The following is a 15,749-nucleotide window of genomic DNA, read 5'->3' on the forward strand; positions in this document are numbered from 1 at the left end:
CTTGGCTTTTTGACATTCTGGGACACCTTTCAAGAACACTCAACCCTCACCAGGATTGTCACACACTGACAGGGAAAGATGTGTCACTCCAGACCCAGGCAAGCAAACTTGGCCACAGCTGGGATATGTGTCTTGCATCAAAGCAGAAGCAACTGGTAGTTTTGAGGGTCTTCTGACACTCTCCAAACATACTGCTCAAAAGTGAGGTAGGAGGTGAGACGCGACTCTGGATTCAGGGTTTGGACACTGAACCAAACTGAGGACTAGCTAAAACAGGGATGGGGCGGAAGCAGCTTTCCATAAGACATGCTCAACAGTGTGCCATGTCAGTTTACCATTGCCATGGCAACACCTGGGCATTGCCACCCCATTCCATGGTAATGACCTGATGACCCAGAAGTTACTACCCTTTTCCTAGAAATTTCTGCATAAACTTCCCCTTAATCTGCATGCAATTAAAAGTGGGTGTAAATATGCCTGCAGAACCGCCCTGAGCTGGTATTCTCAGCGCACTGCCTGTGGGGTAGCCCTGCTCTGCAGGGGCAGTCACAGAGCTGTAACACTGCCACTTCAGTAAAGCTGTTCTCTTCTACCACTGGCTCACACTTGAATTCTTTCCTGGACAAAGCAAATAACTCTCTGGGGCGAAGTTCCAATTTGGGGTCACCTGCCCTGCATCAGAGGGACAAGAGTTCCTGGCTGGAAGCTTGAATTCATTAGACTCCTCCAATGTTGATGAAGTCTTAAGTTATGACTCCCTCTAAGAGATGGTCTCTAAGTTTAATAAACTTCAAGATCTCTGTCAACCTTCAAGTATTCAATTACCCACTCTAAAAAGGGGAGTTCAGTGCTGTAACACTTTTTTTTAACTTATAACACTTTTATGGCAGGACATTTTTGAGTCTAAATAAAGCACCTTGGGACTTGAAACTGTATAATGTTGTTATTGTATTAGATGGTAGTGGAATAATGAACTCTTCCTTAATTAACTTATTTTTACATATGTAATACAAATGTCAAAATGTCAAGTTAATCTGTACTGATTTCCTTTTTCTTCTTTTTTTTTTTCTCGTTGTGAGACAGGGTCTCACTCTGTTGCCCAGGCTGGAGTGCAATGGATCGATCTCGGTTCACTGCAACCTCTGCCTCCCGGGTTCAAGCGATTCTCTTGTCTCAGCCTCCCGAGTAGCTGGGATTACAGGCGCCGGCCACCAAGCCCGGCTAATTTTTGTATTTTTAGTAGAGACAGGGTTTCATCATATTGGTCAGGCTGGCCTTGTATTCACGATCTATGAATGCATCTTTTTTCAGTTTTAATCGTTAATGAAAAATACAAGAACATCACAGAACGGAGGTAAATGTATAGGGTTAACAGCGCCTCTAGCGGGGATATCGAGAGGATCAACTAGGCTCTAAGTATCGGGAGCCAGCAGCAAGGGCTGCTCACCGTATGCTGCCATCAGTCCAGGAAGCGGGTGGGAAGCTGGTGTTCTCGGCAGGACGGCGGGAGCATCTGAGGAGAGGACCCAGGTGCGAGGAAATCTCAGAAATGGGAACGGGGAAATTGAAAGCACAGGAGATAAACTTTGCTTGGGTCACAGCTAGAACCCTTCGCTTCGCCTTTACGAAAATATTGAGGCCCGTTGCAACCCTAGATGAGGCTGTCTCATTTTCTCGCTGGAGAACTATCAGAGAACAGGGAAAGCCCACCCGCGACCCGGCTTCATGCGGCGCCGTCTCCTATGGCAACCGGGAGGAGGCGTGGTTCGAAGGTTAGTCACGCCCCTTTCCTTCCAACCCGAACAACGATTGGTCCGAAGGCGCGGCGGTGGCGCGGAGAGGCGGATCCAGGATCGCAGCTCCGGCTGGCCCGCGCCGCCATTTTGGATTGTGTGAGTTTCCGGGACGTTCGGAGCGTGGCCTGTCTCCCACCGGGTTCCGCATACCCCAGGCCCCGGCCCGCATCCAAGTGTCAGGTTGGAGCCGGGAAGCGGCCCTGGTGGTAGCGGCGGCGGGGGCAGGATGAGCGCGGAGGCGGCGGACCGGGAGGCGGCCACCTCCAGCCGGCCCTGCACCCCGCCGCAGACCTGCTGGTTTGAGTTCCTGCTGGAGGAGTCACTGTTGGAGAAACATCTGCGCAAGCCCTGCCCGGGTGAGCGCGGCGCCTGCACCTGGGGAGCGGGATGCCGCCACCGGCGCTGTCCGCCCGGCTTCCCTCCGCTCCTCGCCTTCTCGGTCACCAAAGCTGCGGCCTGGGAGGCGCGCACAGGAGCCCAGCTCCGGCCGGGCTCCTCGCTTGCCTTAAACATGCCCGGGTGGAGGGTCAAAGAAAAGCTCGAAACAAAAGCTCTCCTACCCCCGGAGGGGAGGGCTTGGTGCTGTCAGTCTAAACCCTTTGGTCCTTTTTACGATTTACCTTTTTACTGTTGGGGTTTTAGAGGCTGCGAGGCGGGTCTTGTGGTTGCTTGGGTCGGGGAGGCTGACCAGAGCCCTCCTTCAACCCCAAGCTGAATAAATTCAGGGAGCTGGGGAGAAACCAGCTGTTGGGTGTTGATCCTGACGCTAGTTACTATCTTAGGTTCTTATTTAAACATTTTGTTCTTCAGTGAGGGAATTTTATTGACTCTTATTCCAAAGTTGGGCTGTAAGTTAAAAGAAAATCTTTGAAAGCAGAAACTGCTGCACATTTGCAAGATGGCTTTGTATAGTGATGATAACGATTAATAGCCCAAATTGAGGGGTTAGGAGGAAAACTCCAGGCATTCTTACAAAAGGTATTGGCACAAAAAGGTAAGTTCCTCGGATAGCATTTTTCTGAATTCAAATCTGTATATGGCTTGTTCAGTCTCATAGACTGGCCTTAACTGATAGAGACCACTGTATAAGAAGTTAGTGTACTTAGGCAGTTTTGCCACCTGTATAATGCCTTTAATTCATTCCTTTTGAAAGATAATTTGTTCAGTGCTTTCCGGGTGCCGTGCACTGTACTTGATTGTTCACATCTGTTACCTCCTTTAATTTAATCTTCATAATGATCCTGTGAGGTAGGTGATATCCTCTATTGTGCATTGGAGGAAACAGGTGCAGAGAGGTCACTTGATGGAGGTCCCCCTAATTAAGTGTCAAAATAATAGTTCTAATGTTTGTGTCTCATTCTTCTAATTGACTGGTTATTTGCAGAACCAGAAATCTATGACTGCTAACGTTCTTCCCCGTAAGGTGCCTTTTTTTTTTTTTTTTTGCTTTCTTCCACTCTAATCTGTTACCCTTCCTCCTTACCACTCTTCCACATCTCCTTTAACCCCCAGGCACACTTCTTACATATGGTATTCCGTAGTCATTTTAACAGCACAGCTGTTTGGATTCCTGTTGTGGCAAAAAAAAACCCAACCCTCCCCCCCAAAAAAACAAAAACAAACCAATAGTGAATCCTTTTGTATCTTCATAATTAAAACTTAAATTTAAGAATTTATTTCTTTTAAACCCTAGATCCTGCACCAGTTCAACTTATAGTTCAGTTTTTGGAACAGGCTTCCAAACCTTCAGTTAATGAACAAAACCAAGTTCAACCTCCGCCTGATAACAAGAGAAATCGTATTTTAAAACTACTTGCTCTTAAAGTTGCTGCACATTTGAAGTGGGACTTAGACATATTAGAGAAAAGGTATCCAAGATTTCAGTGAAATTTCATTTGAAGTACTATTTAGATATCTTGGTTTATTTCTATGTATGCTTTTATGATATCGGCTCTTAAAAATTACGTGCTGGGCGCCGTGGCTCACGCCTATAATAATCCCAGCACTTTGGGAAACCAAGGCTGGCGGATTACTTGAGGTCAGGAGTTTGAGACCAGCCTGGCCATCATGGTGAAACCTCATCTCTAGCCGGGCATGGTGGCGGGTGCCTGTAATTTCAGCTACTTGGGAGGCTGAGGCACGAGTATCGCTTGAACCCGGGAGGCTGAGGTTGCAGTGAGCCGAGATGGCGCTGCTGTACTCCATCCTGGGCGATAGAGTAAGACTCGGAAAAAAAAGTAAATAAAATAAAGATTATATATTCTTGATAAAATATGCAAATATAACATTACTTTTGATGTGGTAACTAGAGAAAATCCACACCTAAACTGTTGTAAATTTCTTAAGTGACTTTTACATATCTGAAGAAAATGAATAAAAATGATGTTGTGTAATGTGGATGATTTGCTATTGAATAATTGAGTTAATTTTACTGGTCATAAATCACTATTTCCTAGTAAAACAGCTGATTAGAGTCAGTGCTTATTTGCTTAAATATAAATACTTTCAAGGCTGTTATTAGAAAATGATTTATTGTCATCCCCTTCTCATCACAATTTAAAAAATCCCTGATAGGAAGTTGGGAAAAATTAAAAAAATAGGAAATAATTGGGGAGGAGAGAGTATTTTTTTGACATATTCATGTAATTTTTGTTCTTTGTTCTCTATAGGCTTAAAGTTGTGATCATATCCTATATACGGTTTTGATTTCTGGTTTTTTCACCTAACAGTATCATGAACATTTCCCCTTTTTTATTTTTTGGAGAGAATTCCGTTGTATGGATAATTTATTAACTGTTCCTTAATTGACAGTCATTTAGTTTATTTCTAGTTTTTCACTGATATAAATCACAGGACCTTAAATATCTTTGCCCATAAAATAAATTTATTTGTATTTTGAGTTGTATTCTTAGGATAGCTCCTTAAATTGCTGGATCATGCAGTATAAACATTTTTAAGACACATGAATATTGCCGGATTGCATTCCAAAAGAGTTTATACTCTCACCAGTAGTATTCAAAAACCCTCTTTTTAACCACATTCTTCAGCATTAAATATTAGAATTTTTAAAGTGTTTTGTTTTTTTTTTTTTTGAGACGGAGTCTCGCTCTGTCACCCAGGCTGGAGTGCAGTGGCGCGATCTCCGCTCACTGCAAGCTCCGCCTCCTGGGTTGACGCCATTCTCTTGCGTCAGCCTCCCCGCGTAGCTGGGACTACAGGCGCCTGCCACCGTAAAGTGTATTTTTAATCTGAGCGGGGGAAGCTATATGTTATAGACTGAAGAGACATCAACAGATAGGAATGGGTACAAAGAAGTATGACATATATGAGGCGGCTGGAAAATTGAACACTGATAGGCTGTTTGACAGTAAGCAAGTCTAATATTGTGATTATGTTAATTAATATTGTGATTAGGTTAAGAGTTAATTTTTTGAGATATATTCTGAAATATTTATGGATGAAATGATTTGGGAAGTGGGGAAGAATAGAGATGAAGTAAGAGTGGGTATCATGATAATTGCTAGATGATTGTACATAGGGGTTCATTATATCCTGTCTACTTTTGTGTTTTACATTTTTTCATAATAAAAAGTTTTAAAAATCTTTTTGCATTTAGGCCGGGCACGGTGGCTCACGCCTGTAATCCCAGCACTTTGGGAGGCCGAGGCAGGTGGATCACAAGGTCAGGAGATCGAGACCATCCTGGTTAACATGGTGAAACCCCGTCTTTACTAAAAACACAAAAAATTAGCCGGGCGTGGTGGCAGGCTCCTGTAGTCCCAGCTACTCGGGAGGCTCAGGCAGGAGAATGGCATGAACCCGGGAGGCGGAGATTGCAGTGAGCCCAGATCTTGCCACTGCACTCCAGCCTGGGCGACAGAGCAAGACTCTGTCTCAAAAAAAAAAAAAAAAATCTTTTTGCATTTGATAGCTAAACCCAGAGATGTGGTTCCTTAACAATGTAAATATTTTCAGTGCCGATATGGAATTCTGTATGTATTTCGTATTTCTTTCACAATTAATGTGCAAACATGTACGTTTTGCTTCTTCAAGTTTATCTGTTCCAGTATTGAATATGCTACTAAATGAACTACTCTGCATCAGTAAAGTTCCTCCTGGGACAAAGCATGTAGACATGGATCTGGCCACTTTACCTCCGACCACTGCCATGGCTGTACTTCTCTATAATAGATGGTAAATGTTTTCATAAACTCAGACTGCATTGGGCAACCTCTGTTTTATTGCACTGTGGCTTTCAAGGATATGCTTTTAATGGTCCCATTCTTCTGCAGGGATTTTTCAAATCTTGGGAACTGTGAGTCTGATGGTGGAGAAAATTTGTGACTGCATAGATGAAAAGCAGTCTGATAAAAATGTGGATGACTTATGCAGGATTTACCATGTGTCAATTAATGCTTCATATAATTTATACAAACCTAAGGAGTACTTGAAAAAATAATTGAGATGACGTTTATAATGTATGAAATTTTCTTTTTCCTGTCTTTTCTTCAGGGCAATTAGGACAATTGTTCAAAGTAGTTTTCCAGTCAAACAGGCAAAACCCGGACCCCCTCAGTTAAGTGTGTAAGTTGGTGGCTATGACCTTTACTTGGCACTTTATTCATTAGAGTTTTAAAAATGTTTGCAAGTTTTTAATAACCTCTGTTATGAAAGAAGTAGAGCAGGAATAGGAGGGCAGAAGGCCTGTGTGAAGGTTTGTTTGAAGGAGTTGGAGGGGCTGGAGAGTCAGGTAATGTGCTAGATACAGAGTTCTAAGAAGGGAAGTGCTTTGGGAATTGTGCCATTTATCTGAAAGCAGTAAGTTTTTTTTTTTTTTTGAGATGGAGACTCACTCTGTTGCCCAGGCTTGAATGCAGTGGTGTGATCTCGGCTCACTGCAGCCTCCGCCTCCTGGGTTCAAGTGATTCTCCCACCTCGGCCTCCCAAGTAGCTGGGATTGCAGGTGTGTGCTAGCACACCCAGCTAATTTTTGCATTTTTTAGTAGAGACGGAGTTTCACCATGTAGGCCAGGCTGGTGTCGAACTCCTGACCTCAGGTGATCTACCCGCCTTGGCCTTCCAAAGTGCTGGGATTACAGGTGTGAGCCACGGTACCCAGCGTGATTTTTTTTCATTTAATTGTCTTGAAAAAGATTTGTATGTGGGGAAATTAATGTATGTCAGTATTAGAGTACAATACGAAAGTTGATCGTATCTGGAGGTTTTTTTAAATTTTTTATTTTTAAGGCTTGTCAAGTGAAGCAGCAGGAGTGGAGGATGGAGTTTTAAACCTGATTCTTAATTTCCACATGGCAGCGTACCCAAATTTGGAGCTAGAAAGCATAGTTTCTAACTTGATAACAAATGAGCTTTTGTTGTAAATTTTGCTCTTAAATTGAGTAAATGAGGCTGGGTGCTGTGGCTCACACCTGTAATCCTAACACTTTGGGAGGTTGAGGTGGGAGGATTACTTGAACCCAGGAGGTTGAGGCTGCCACTGCACTCCAATCTGGGTGACAGCGTGTCTCAAAAACAAACAAAAAACCCAAACAAAGGAAATGAGAAAATACTGGTACGTTAATAAGCATCATAATAGTTGAGGGTTTTGTTTTTTCAAACATGAAAATAAATAACATTAAAAACAGTCGGGCCGGGCGCGGTGGCTCACGCTTGTAATCCCAGCACTTTGGGAGGCCGAGGCGGGCGGATCACGAGGTCAGGAGATCGAGACCACGGTGAAACCCCGTCTCTACTAAAAATACAAAAAAATTAGCCAGGCGTAGTGGCGGGCGCCTGTAGTCCAGCTACTCGGAGAGGCTGAGGCAGGAGAATGGCGTGAACCCGGGAGGCGGAGCTTGCAGTGAGCCGAGATTGCGCCACTGCACTCCAGCCTGGGCGACAGAGCGAGACTCCATCTCAAAAAAAAAAAAAAAAAAAAAAAAAAAAAAAAAAAAAAAAAAAAAAAAAAAAAAAAAACAAAACAGTCTTAAATTGAACCTAACTTTCAAGAATGATGCTCTTAAGTTTTGAATTTTTTAGTCTTGAGAGTAACTTTTGATACTTTTGTTTTCAATTGTTTCTCTTTTAGTATGAATCAAATGCAACAGGAAAAAGAGCTAACAGAAAACATTTTGAAAGTGGTAAGTATTGGCATCAGTTACACAGTAATATTTCAGTAACAACTTTAGAGCAGCAGTTCCAACCTTTTTGGCACCAGGGACTGGTTTTGTGGAAGGCAATTTCCAGGAAACTGGATGTGGTGTTGGGGGTGGGGGGCGAGGATGGTTTCAGGATGATTCAAGCACGTTGCATTTATTGTGTACTTTATTTCCATTATTATTACATTGTAGTACATATGGAAATAATTATCCAACTCACCATAATTTAGCATCAATGGGAGCCCTGAGCTTGCTTTCCTGCAACTAGATGGTCCCATTTGGGGGTGATGAGAGACAGTGACAGATCATCAGGCATTAATTCTCACAAGGAGGACACAACATGGATCCCTCGCATGTGTAGTTCACGATAGGGTTTGCCCTCCTGTGTGAATCTAAATGCCCCCATTGATCTGACAGGAGGTGGAGCTCAGGCCGTAATGCGAGCGATAGGGAGCGGCTGTAAATACAGATGAAGCTTCTCTTGGCTTACCCGCTGCTCACTTCCTGCTCTGCAGCCCGGTTCCTGGTACCAGTCCATGGCCTGGGGGTTGGGGACCCCTGCCTTTATAGCATGTATAGATGTGTCTTCTAATCTTGGGGACATGAGAATTGTGAAGGTCTAAGTGCCGTGACATTAAGGTTTTACTATTAGGATATAGGTAATATTCTAAATCACACATAGACTTTCAATTTTAATAATAGAGTACTACTGATTCTATTTTTGACTATTTCATGATACATTAGTAGATATGAGAAACTGATTTTACAGGTGATGTCTTTATATTTTGTATTTTCCAAAAACTATGACAAACATGTATAGTTTATATTTTAAAATTACTTTTATAATAAATTACAGCAGTTTATTTTTTATTTTTTATTTTTTTGAGACAGAGTCTTGCTCTGTTGACCAGGCTGGAGTGCAGTGGCGTGATCTCAGCTCACTGCAACCTCGCCTCCTGGCTTCAAGCAATTTTCCTGCCTCAGCCTCCTGAATAGCTGGAATTACAGGCGCTTGCCACCACGCCCAGCTAATTTTTTGTATTTTCAGTAGAGACAGGGTTTCACCGTGTTGGCCAGGCTGGTCTTGAACTCCTGACCTCAAGTGATCTACCCACCTTGGCCTTCCAAAGTGCTGGGATTACAGGTGTGAGCCACTGCGCCTGGCCTAGCAGTTATTTTTTAATTGATCTACATAATGGAAAATTAGAAACCTGACAGTTTCTATAATTTAGAAATGATTTCTATAATTAACACCTACAATGTTCCGTATTACCATATGAGGTGTAGGGGCTGGGTGAGGAGAGAAAAAGGTAGGAAATGATCTGTATCTCACTATAGCAAATATGCTGTAGTATTTTGAATGTGGAAGCCAAAGCCTGCATCATTTCATTGTTGTTATCTAGTTCCTAATAAAATGGCTGGCACATTGAAGTATACAGATATTTCTTGAATAAATCAAGTGGAAGAGTGCAAATTTTTTCTTTTTTAGACAGGGTCTGACCCTTTTGCTCAGGCTACAGTGCAGTGGCCTGATCTTGGCTCATTGCAGCCTCCACCTCCCAGCCTCAAGTGATCCTTCCACCTCAGTGTTGCCAGTAGCTGGGACTACAGGCATGTGCCACCACACTTGGCTAATTTTTGTATTTTTTGTAGAGATGAGATTTTGCCATGTTGTTCAGTCTGGTCTCGAACTTCTGGACTCAAGCGATCCACCCACTTCAAACCCCCAAAGTGCTGGTATTACATACATGAGTCACTGTGTCCAACTAAATTTTTTTTTTTTTTTTGAGATGGAGTCTTGCCCTGTTGCCCAGGCTGGAGTGCAATGGTGCGATCTCAGCTCACTGCAACCTCTGCCTCCTGGGTTCAAGGGATTCTTCTGCCTCAGTCTCCCGAGTAGCTGGGATTATAGGCGTGCTTCACCACGCCTGGCTAATTTTTGTATTTTTAGTAGAGATGGGGTTTCATCATGTTGGTCAGGCTGGTCTCGAACTCCTGACCTCGTGATCTGCCCATCTTGGCCTCCTAAAGTGCTGGGATTACAGGAGTGAGCCACCGTGCCTGGCCACTAGCTAAATCTTTAAAGCATTAACTTTTCTTTTTTAGACAGAATGTTACTATGTTACCCAGGCTGGAGTGCAGTGGCACGATCTCAGCTCACTGCAACCTCTGTCTCCTAGGTTCAAGCGATTCTTGTGCCTCAGCCTCCCGAGTAGCTGGGATTACAAGTGTATGCTACCATGGCCAGCTAATTTTTGTACTTTTAGTAGAAACAGGATTTCTCCATGTTGGCCAGGCAGATCTCGAACTCCTGGCCACAGATGATCCTCTTGCCTCACTTGGCCTCCCAAAGTGTTGGGATTACGGGTGTGAGCCACTGCCCCTGGCCTAAAGTACCAACTTTTCTACAGAAAAAAAGATACCAGTCTTTCCTGTTTTTTATATTGTCTTTTTCTTTTTTTTTTTTTTTTTTTGAGATGGAGTTTCGCTCTGTCACCCAGGCTGGAGTGCAGTGGCGCGATCTCAGCTCACTGCAACCTCCACCTCCCGGGTTCAAGCAATTCTCCTGCTTCAGCTTCCTGAGTAGCTGGGATTACAGGTGTGTGCCACCATGCCCGGCTAATTTTTGTATTTTTAGTGGAGACGAGGTTTCACCCTGTTGGTCAGGCTGGTCTCGAACTCCTGATCTCGTGATCTACCCACCTCGGCCTCCCAAAGTGCTGGGATTATAGACGTGAGCCACCATGCCTGGCCCTCTTGTTTTTCATATTTTCTAACCTCACAATAGGAACTTATTTTCTTTCATTTAAGGTAACTTTATTTCAACAAATTTAATTGTACTCTTGCTGTGTTAAAAATTTTTTTAATAGGTTAGTGTACTGAGTTACTAGACTGTAAATATTTTTGGTTATTATAATCAGTTGCTATTTTTGTACTTTTTTTGTTTATTGATTTCTGTAGCTTAAAGAACAAGCTGCTGATTCTATTTTGGTACTAGAAGCAGCCCTAAAATTAAACAAGGATCTTTATGTCCATACGATGAGAACTCTAGATTTATTGGCCATGGAACCAGGCATGGTAAATGGAGAAACTGAGAGTTCTACTGCTGGATTGAAAGTCAAAACCGAAGAAATGCAGTGCCAGGTATTCATTTGGTACTTAATTTACGTAGGGCATTTTTTTGGAAAATCTTAATATGAGATCATCCTCCTATTTTTAATTAGAATTTATTTCTGCCTTTGTCTCTTAAGATGCTATTAAAACTGCATTGTATTTATACATTTATAAGATGACATTTTTCTAAAAGAAATGGAAGAGAAATTTTATGTCATCTGTTGTCTCTGAAATAGTTTCCGGAATGTATTTATGAGACATAGTTTAAGTACCGAGAATACAGTTATATGTGATTGATTTACAGTTTGTTCATATTATTAGAAATCTAATCAGACCAAAAGAAAATAAAAACTAATACTGTGCTAGATTTTGAAGTCTAGACCTCAAGAGAGAATGTCTAGCTTTTCAGGGATTTTAAGTTTGCCCACTTTCTGTAACTCTGGGCCCCTCATTCCTTTCACAGCTTTCAGTTGGTGCTTATTGTCAGATATTATTTGTTTTTTTTTTTTTTTTGAGACGGAATCTCGCTCTGTCACCCAGGCTGGACAGTGCAGTGGCACGATCTCGGCTCACTGCAAGTGCCGCCTCCCGGGTTCATGGCATTCTCCTCCCTGAGCCTCCCGAGTAGCTGGGACTACAGGCGCCTGCCACCACGCCTGGCTAATTTTTTGTATTTTTAGTAGAGACGGGGTTTCAACGTGTTGGCCGGGATGGTCTAGATCTCCTGACCTCGTGATCCGCCCGCCTCAGCCACCCAAAGTGCTGGGATTACAGGCGTGAGCCACTGCGCCCGGCCATTGTTAGATATTATTTTATGTGTTTATGTCTTCTTTTTCCCTACTGGATTATAAACTCTTTGACATCTCTTTTTTTTTTTTTTTTAATATGTTCTGTGTCTTACTTTCCAGAATAGAACCTTGAGTAAAATAGAAATTTTAAAGTATTCAGTGATTGCCTAGAGAGGGCTACTAGGATTGTACCTTCTAAACTGTATTGTCTTTCCTTATTCGTATGGGTTGGCATGGCTTCTTTTATCACTAATTCCTTTTCTGGAAAGGGGTAAAAATAGTTATGACAGTTTTGGGAAGGTGCCTTTTCAGATTAGCTGTTTCCAGAGCTGAAGGTAATCATTTATTCAAGGCCTGCTGAGCTGGAGTTTGCAGCAGGAGTAGGAGTAATGAAGTATTGATACTTGGTAACACTTTTTTTTTTTTTTTTAAATTTAAATTTTTTTTTTTATAGAGACAGAGTCTCCCTATGTTGCCCAGGCTGGTCTCAGAACTCCTGGGCTCAAGGGATCCTCCCACCTTGGCCTCCCAAAGTGCTGGGATAACAGGATACTTGGTAACCTTTTAACATCACTGATGAAACTTGCATATAGGAGTGTTGCTGGTATGTAGTATCTCATAATCTTTCAGAACCCGTTTAAAAGTTGTTGATGACACTTCTGATTTTCGCAATGTGGTGGATGATACAACCTGAAAACAAAACTCCTATAAAACATCTGTATGTGGTAGGCAAACTATCAAATGTACTTTTACTTACATAGCTGAGTGACAATTCCTGTTTTTTGAAAGGCAAATTAGTGGTAACACTCATTTGCTGGCATGACAATGTTTTACTTTTTTGAGACAGAGTTTCGCTCTTGTTGCCCAGGCTGGAGTGCAATGGCATGATCTCAGCTCACCGCAACCTCTGCCTCCCGGGTTCAAGTGATTCTCCTGCCTCAGCCTCCCAAGTAACTGGGATTACAGGCATGCACCACCTCGCCCAGCTAATTTTTGTATTTTTAGTAGAGATAGGGTTTCTCCATGTTGGTCAGGCTGGTCTCAAACTCCCGAATTCCAGTGATCCGCCTGCCTCGGCCTCCCAAAGTGCTAGGATTACAGGTGTGAGCCACCAGATCATATCTAAAGTAGGTTCTTTACATTACTAAAATTTACCTTAGACTTAAAAAGAAAAATTGTTATTTTTTTCCCCAATAAAACCAGGCCTTATTGCCTTTCAGGGCAGCTTCATTATCAGGCTTTTTTGTTTTTACGGTAAATCTATTGACCACCTCTTAACCTCTAAACTCATTGTAATGGCTAGTCAGTTGCTAGAGTAATACTTGAAAATATCTTTTTGGTATTTTGCAGTCTATCTTTGCCTAGAAAGGGGAATTATATATAACTGTAGTAAGTATGCATATATGTGCATGGGTGTGTGTGTGTGTGTGTGTGTGTGTGTATGTGTGTATTTTTTGCTCTTTTAGCATCCCTTTACTCCAGATAGGAGGAACTCTCTAGAATGAAAATCAGCCAAGGGAGGCCGAGATGAGTGGATCACCTGAGGTCAGAAGTTCTAGACCAACTTGGCTAACGTGGCAAAATCCTGTTTCTACAAAAAAACACAAAAATTATCTAGGCGTTGTGGCAGGTGCCTGTAATCCCAGCTACTCGAGAGGCTGAGGCAGGAGAATCACTTGAATCCGGAAGAGGAGGTTGCAGTGAGCCGAGATCACACCATTGCATTCCAGCCTGGGCGACAGGAGTGAAACTCCATCTCAAAAAAAAAAAAAAAAAAAAAAAAGCCAAACATGTAGTGTGGACTAAATAGTGCAAAGCAATGTTGTAGAGGCTAAGGAGAATTAACCTGGATTCTTTGAATCGGACAGAACCATATTTATAAAGCATATCAGTGAAGAGTGGTTTCATGATGAATACCAGGCATGATTATAGCTTAGGAGTTTGGAAGAGGAGTAAGTATCTGTTGCCAAAGGTTGGTTTGGTGGTATAAAAGAAGTAAGGGGTGTGGAATGAAGCATATTTCTAGGATCTCATGTGAATGGGGACTTGAGAAGACTGGTGTGATTAAAATAGAGCACAGTGGAGAGGTTTGGAAAGAGAGATTAGGCCACATTCTGAGATCCTTACACATCAGGCCAAGGAGTTTGAACTTTCTTCTGTTTTGGGGAATAATTGAAGACTTCTTAAGTCAGTCAGATCAAGAAGACTTGATCTGTCAGCCATGTGTAGAATAAATTTGAGTCAGAATATTACGAGCTTAGGAATCTGAATTCAAACTTTGGCTCTGCCACTACTTGGTTATATGCTTTTCATGTCACTTTCTGGGCGTTTGTATTCTTATCCATAAAATGGCCAAGTCGAACTAAATAATCTGAGTCTTTTTTGAGTTTTGCATTTAGTAATCCCAGGTGTCAGTATAAGCTTTTTGAAAACATGCAGATTATTTTCTTTTTCGCCTAGTGTCCACATCTTACATACAAATTCTGTCATAGAAACATACAACTGGGAAAGTTTTATAGTTAGCATACATTTCTCACTTTAACCAGTATGTTATGGTAGACGTGCACCACCTTCGCTTTTGATGGGCTCCCCAGCGTTTTTTCCCTCTCCTGTGTTAGAAGAATTCTCGATCTTTTCAGACTGGTGGGAGGCAGAGCCTGCTTCTTTTTTTTTTTTTTTTTTTTTTTTTGAGACAGTCTCCCCTGTCGCCCAGGCTGGAATGCAGTGGTGCGATCTCGGCTCACTGCAACCTCTGCCTCCCGGGTTCAAGCAATTCTCCTGCCCCAGCCTCCCAAGTAGCTGGGATTACAGGCGCGTGCCACTACGCCTAGCTAATTTTTGTATTTTTAGTAGAGACAGGGTTTCACTATGTTGGTCAGGCTGGTCTCGAACTCTTGACCTTGTGATCCACCCGCCTCGGCCCCCCAAAGTGCTGAGATTACAGGCGTGAGCCACCGCGCCCAGCCAGCCTTCTTATAGAATAAAAACTCCCAATACTAGCTTTCTCTAGCCTTATCTGGCTTGAGGGCAGGCATATCACGTAAGTTTTAAAAACATATGGCTATGCTTCTTTTAGACTGAATCACAAGCTAGTCCTAGTAAGTCATAGCATTGAGGGTAATGGAGAATCCACTGTGGTGGTGGGTAGCGGCAACAGCGACAGTAAAATCTAGTTTCCGGGGACAGCACTTGCAGGAGTGTAGCTGCTGCTTTCAGGGTCTGGTCCTGGTGGCTACGGGTGACAGGAGCTGTGGAATCTACTGTTGAGATTCTTCACTAGACTAGTGTTGGCTCTCATCCTGACTGCATGTCTCCCTTACCCTTTTTTCTAGTCAGATTCTTTAGCCTTTTTAATAATTCTGTAGGTGACCTAAAATCTACTCAGTAAATCAATATTCTGCTTAAATTGACCAGAGTTGGTTTATGTTGCTTGTGACTAAGAACACTGGTGGTAGCACCGCTCCTTGGAATATGTGTTTTTTTATGTCTTTTTTTCTGTATTTTCCTGAGATAAAGACAGTTTTGGTTCTGTCAGCTCTTAAATACCTGAGAAATTGTTAAGCAAATTGGTGTTCATTATTATTTCAGGTGTGCTATGATTTGGGCGCAGTATACTTCCAGCAAGGCTCCACAAATTCAGCTGTCTATGAAAATGCCAGGGAAAAATTTTTTAGAACCAAAGAACTAATTGCAGAGGTAAATCCAGTCATATTAGGAACTTAATATTCAGTTCTTTAAAACATCTATACATTTTTTTGGCTTTGATTTTTCTCATGATAAAAACGTGTTCATTATTATAAATGTGTGATGTTCAAGAAAGTACTAAAACTGGTTTTTAAAAATCTGTAATAATATAACCTGGAAATATAACCCCTTTTATAAATCTAGTGAAT

The 15,749-nt window shown here is 42.3% G+C and overlaps 1 protein-coding gene across 11 annotated transcripts in view; it reads left to right on the top strand.

Annotated features, from left to right (window-relative positions):
* Window positions 1-1,821: 1,821 nt before the first annotated feature.
* The window catches only part of INTS8 (integrator complex subunit 8), a 58,022-nt gene continuing 44,094 nt past the window's right edge, over window positions 1,822-15,749 (top strand). For 5 of the 11 annotated variants that reach the window (XM_063643445.1, XM_063643446.1, XM_063643450.1 and 2 more), the window contains exons 1-6: window positions 1,833-2,152; window positions 3,490-3,664; window positions 5,850-5,990; window positions 6,309-6,380; window positions 7,885-7,936; window positions 10,916-11,098. In XM_063643445.1, coding sequence (XP_063499515.1) covers window positions 2,023-2,152; window positions 3,490-3,664; window positions 5,850-5,990; window positions 6,309-6,380; window positions 7,885-7,936; window positions 10,916-11,098 — 753 coding nt within the window. In that variant the 5' untranslated portion in view covers window positions 1,833-2,022. Of the gene's footprint in view, window positions 2,153-3,489; window positions 3,665-5,849; window positions 5,991-6,308; window positions 6,381-7,884; window positions 7,937-10,915; window positions 11,099-15,444; window positions 15,553-15,749 lie in introns of all 11 variants that reach the window. The other 6 variants (XM_055286784.2, XM_063643443.1, XM_063643444.1 and 3 more) reach the window with 3 other exon arrangements.

Source organism: Symphalangus syndactylus, chromosome 7 (genome assembly GCF_028878055.3).
Source record: "Symphalangus syndactylus isolate Jambi chromosome 7, NHGRI_mSymSyn1-v2.1_pri, whole genome shotgun sequence".
NCBI classification, from domain to species: domain Eukaryota; kingdom Metazoa; phylum Chordata; class Mammalia; order Primates; family Hylobatidae; genus Symphalangus; species Symphalangus syndactylus.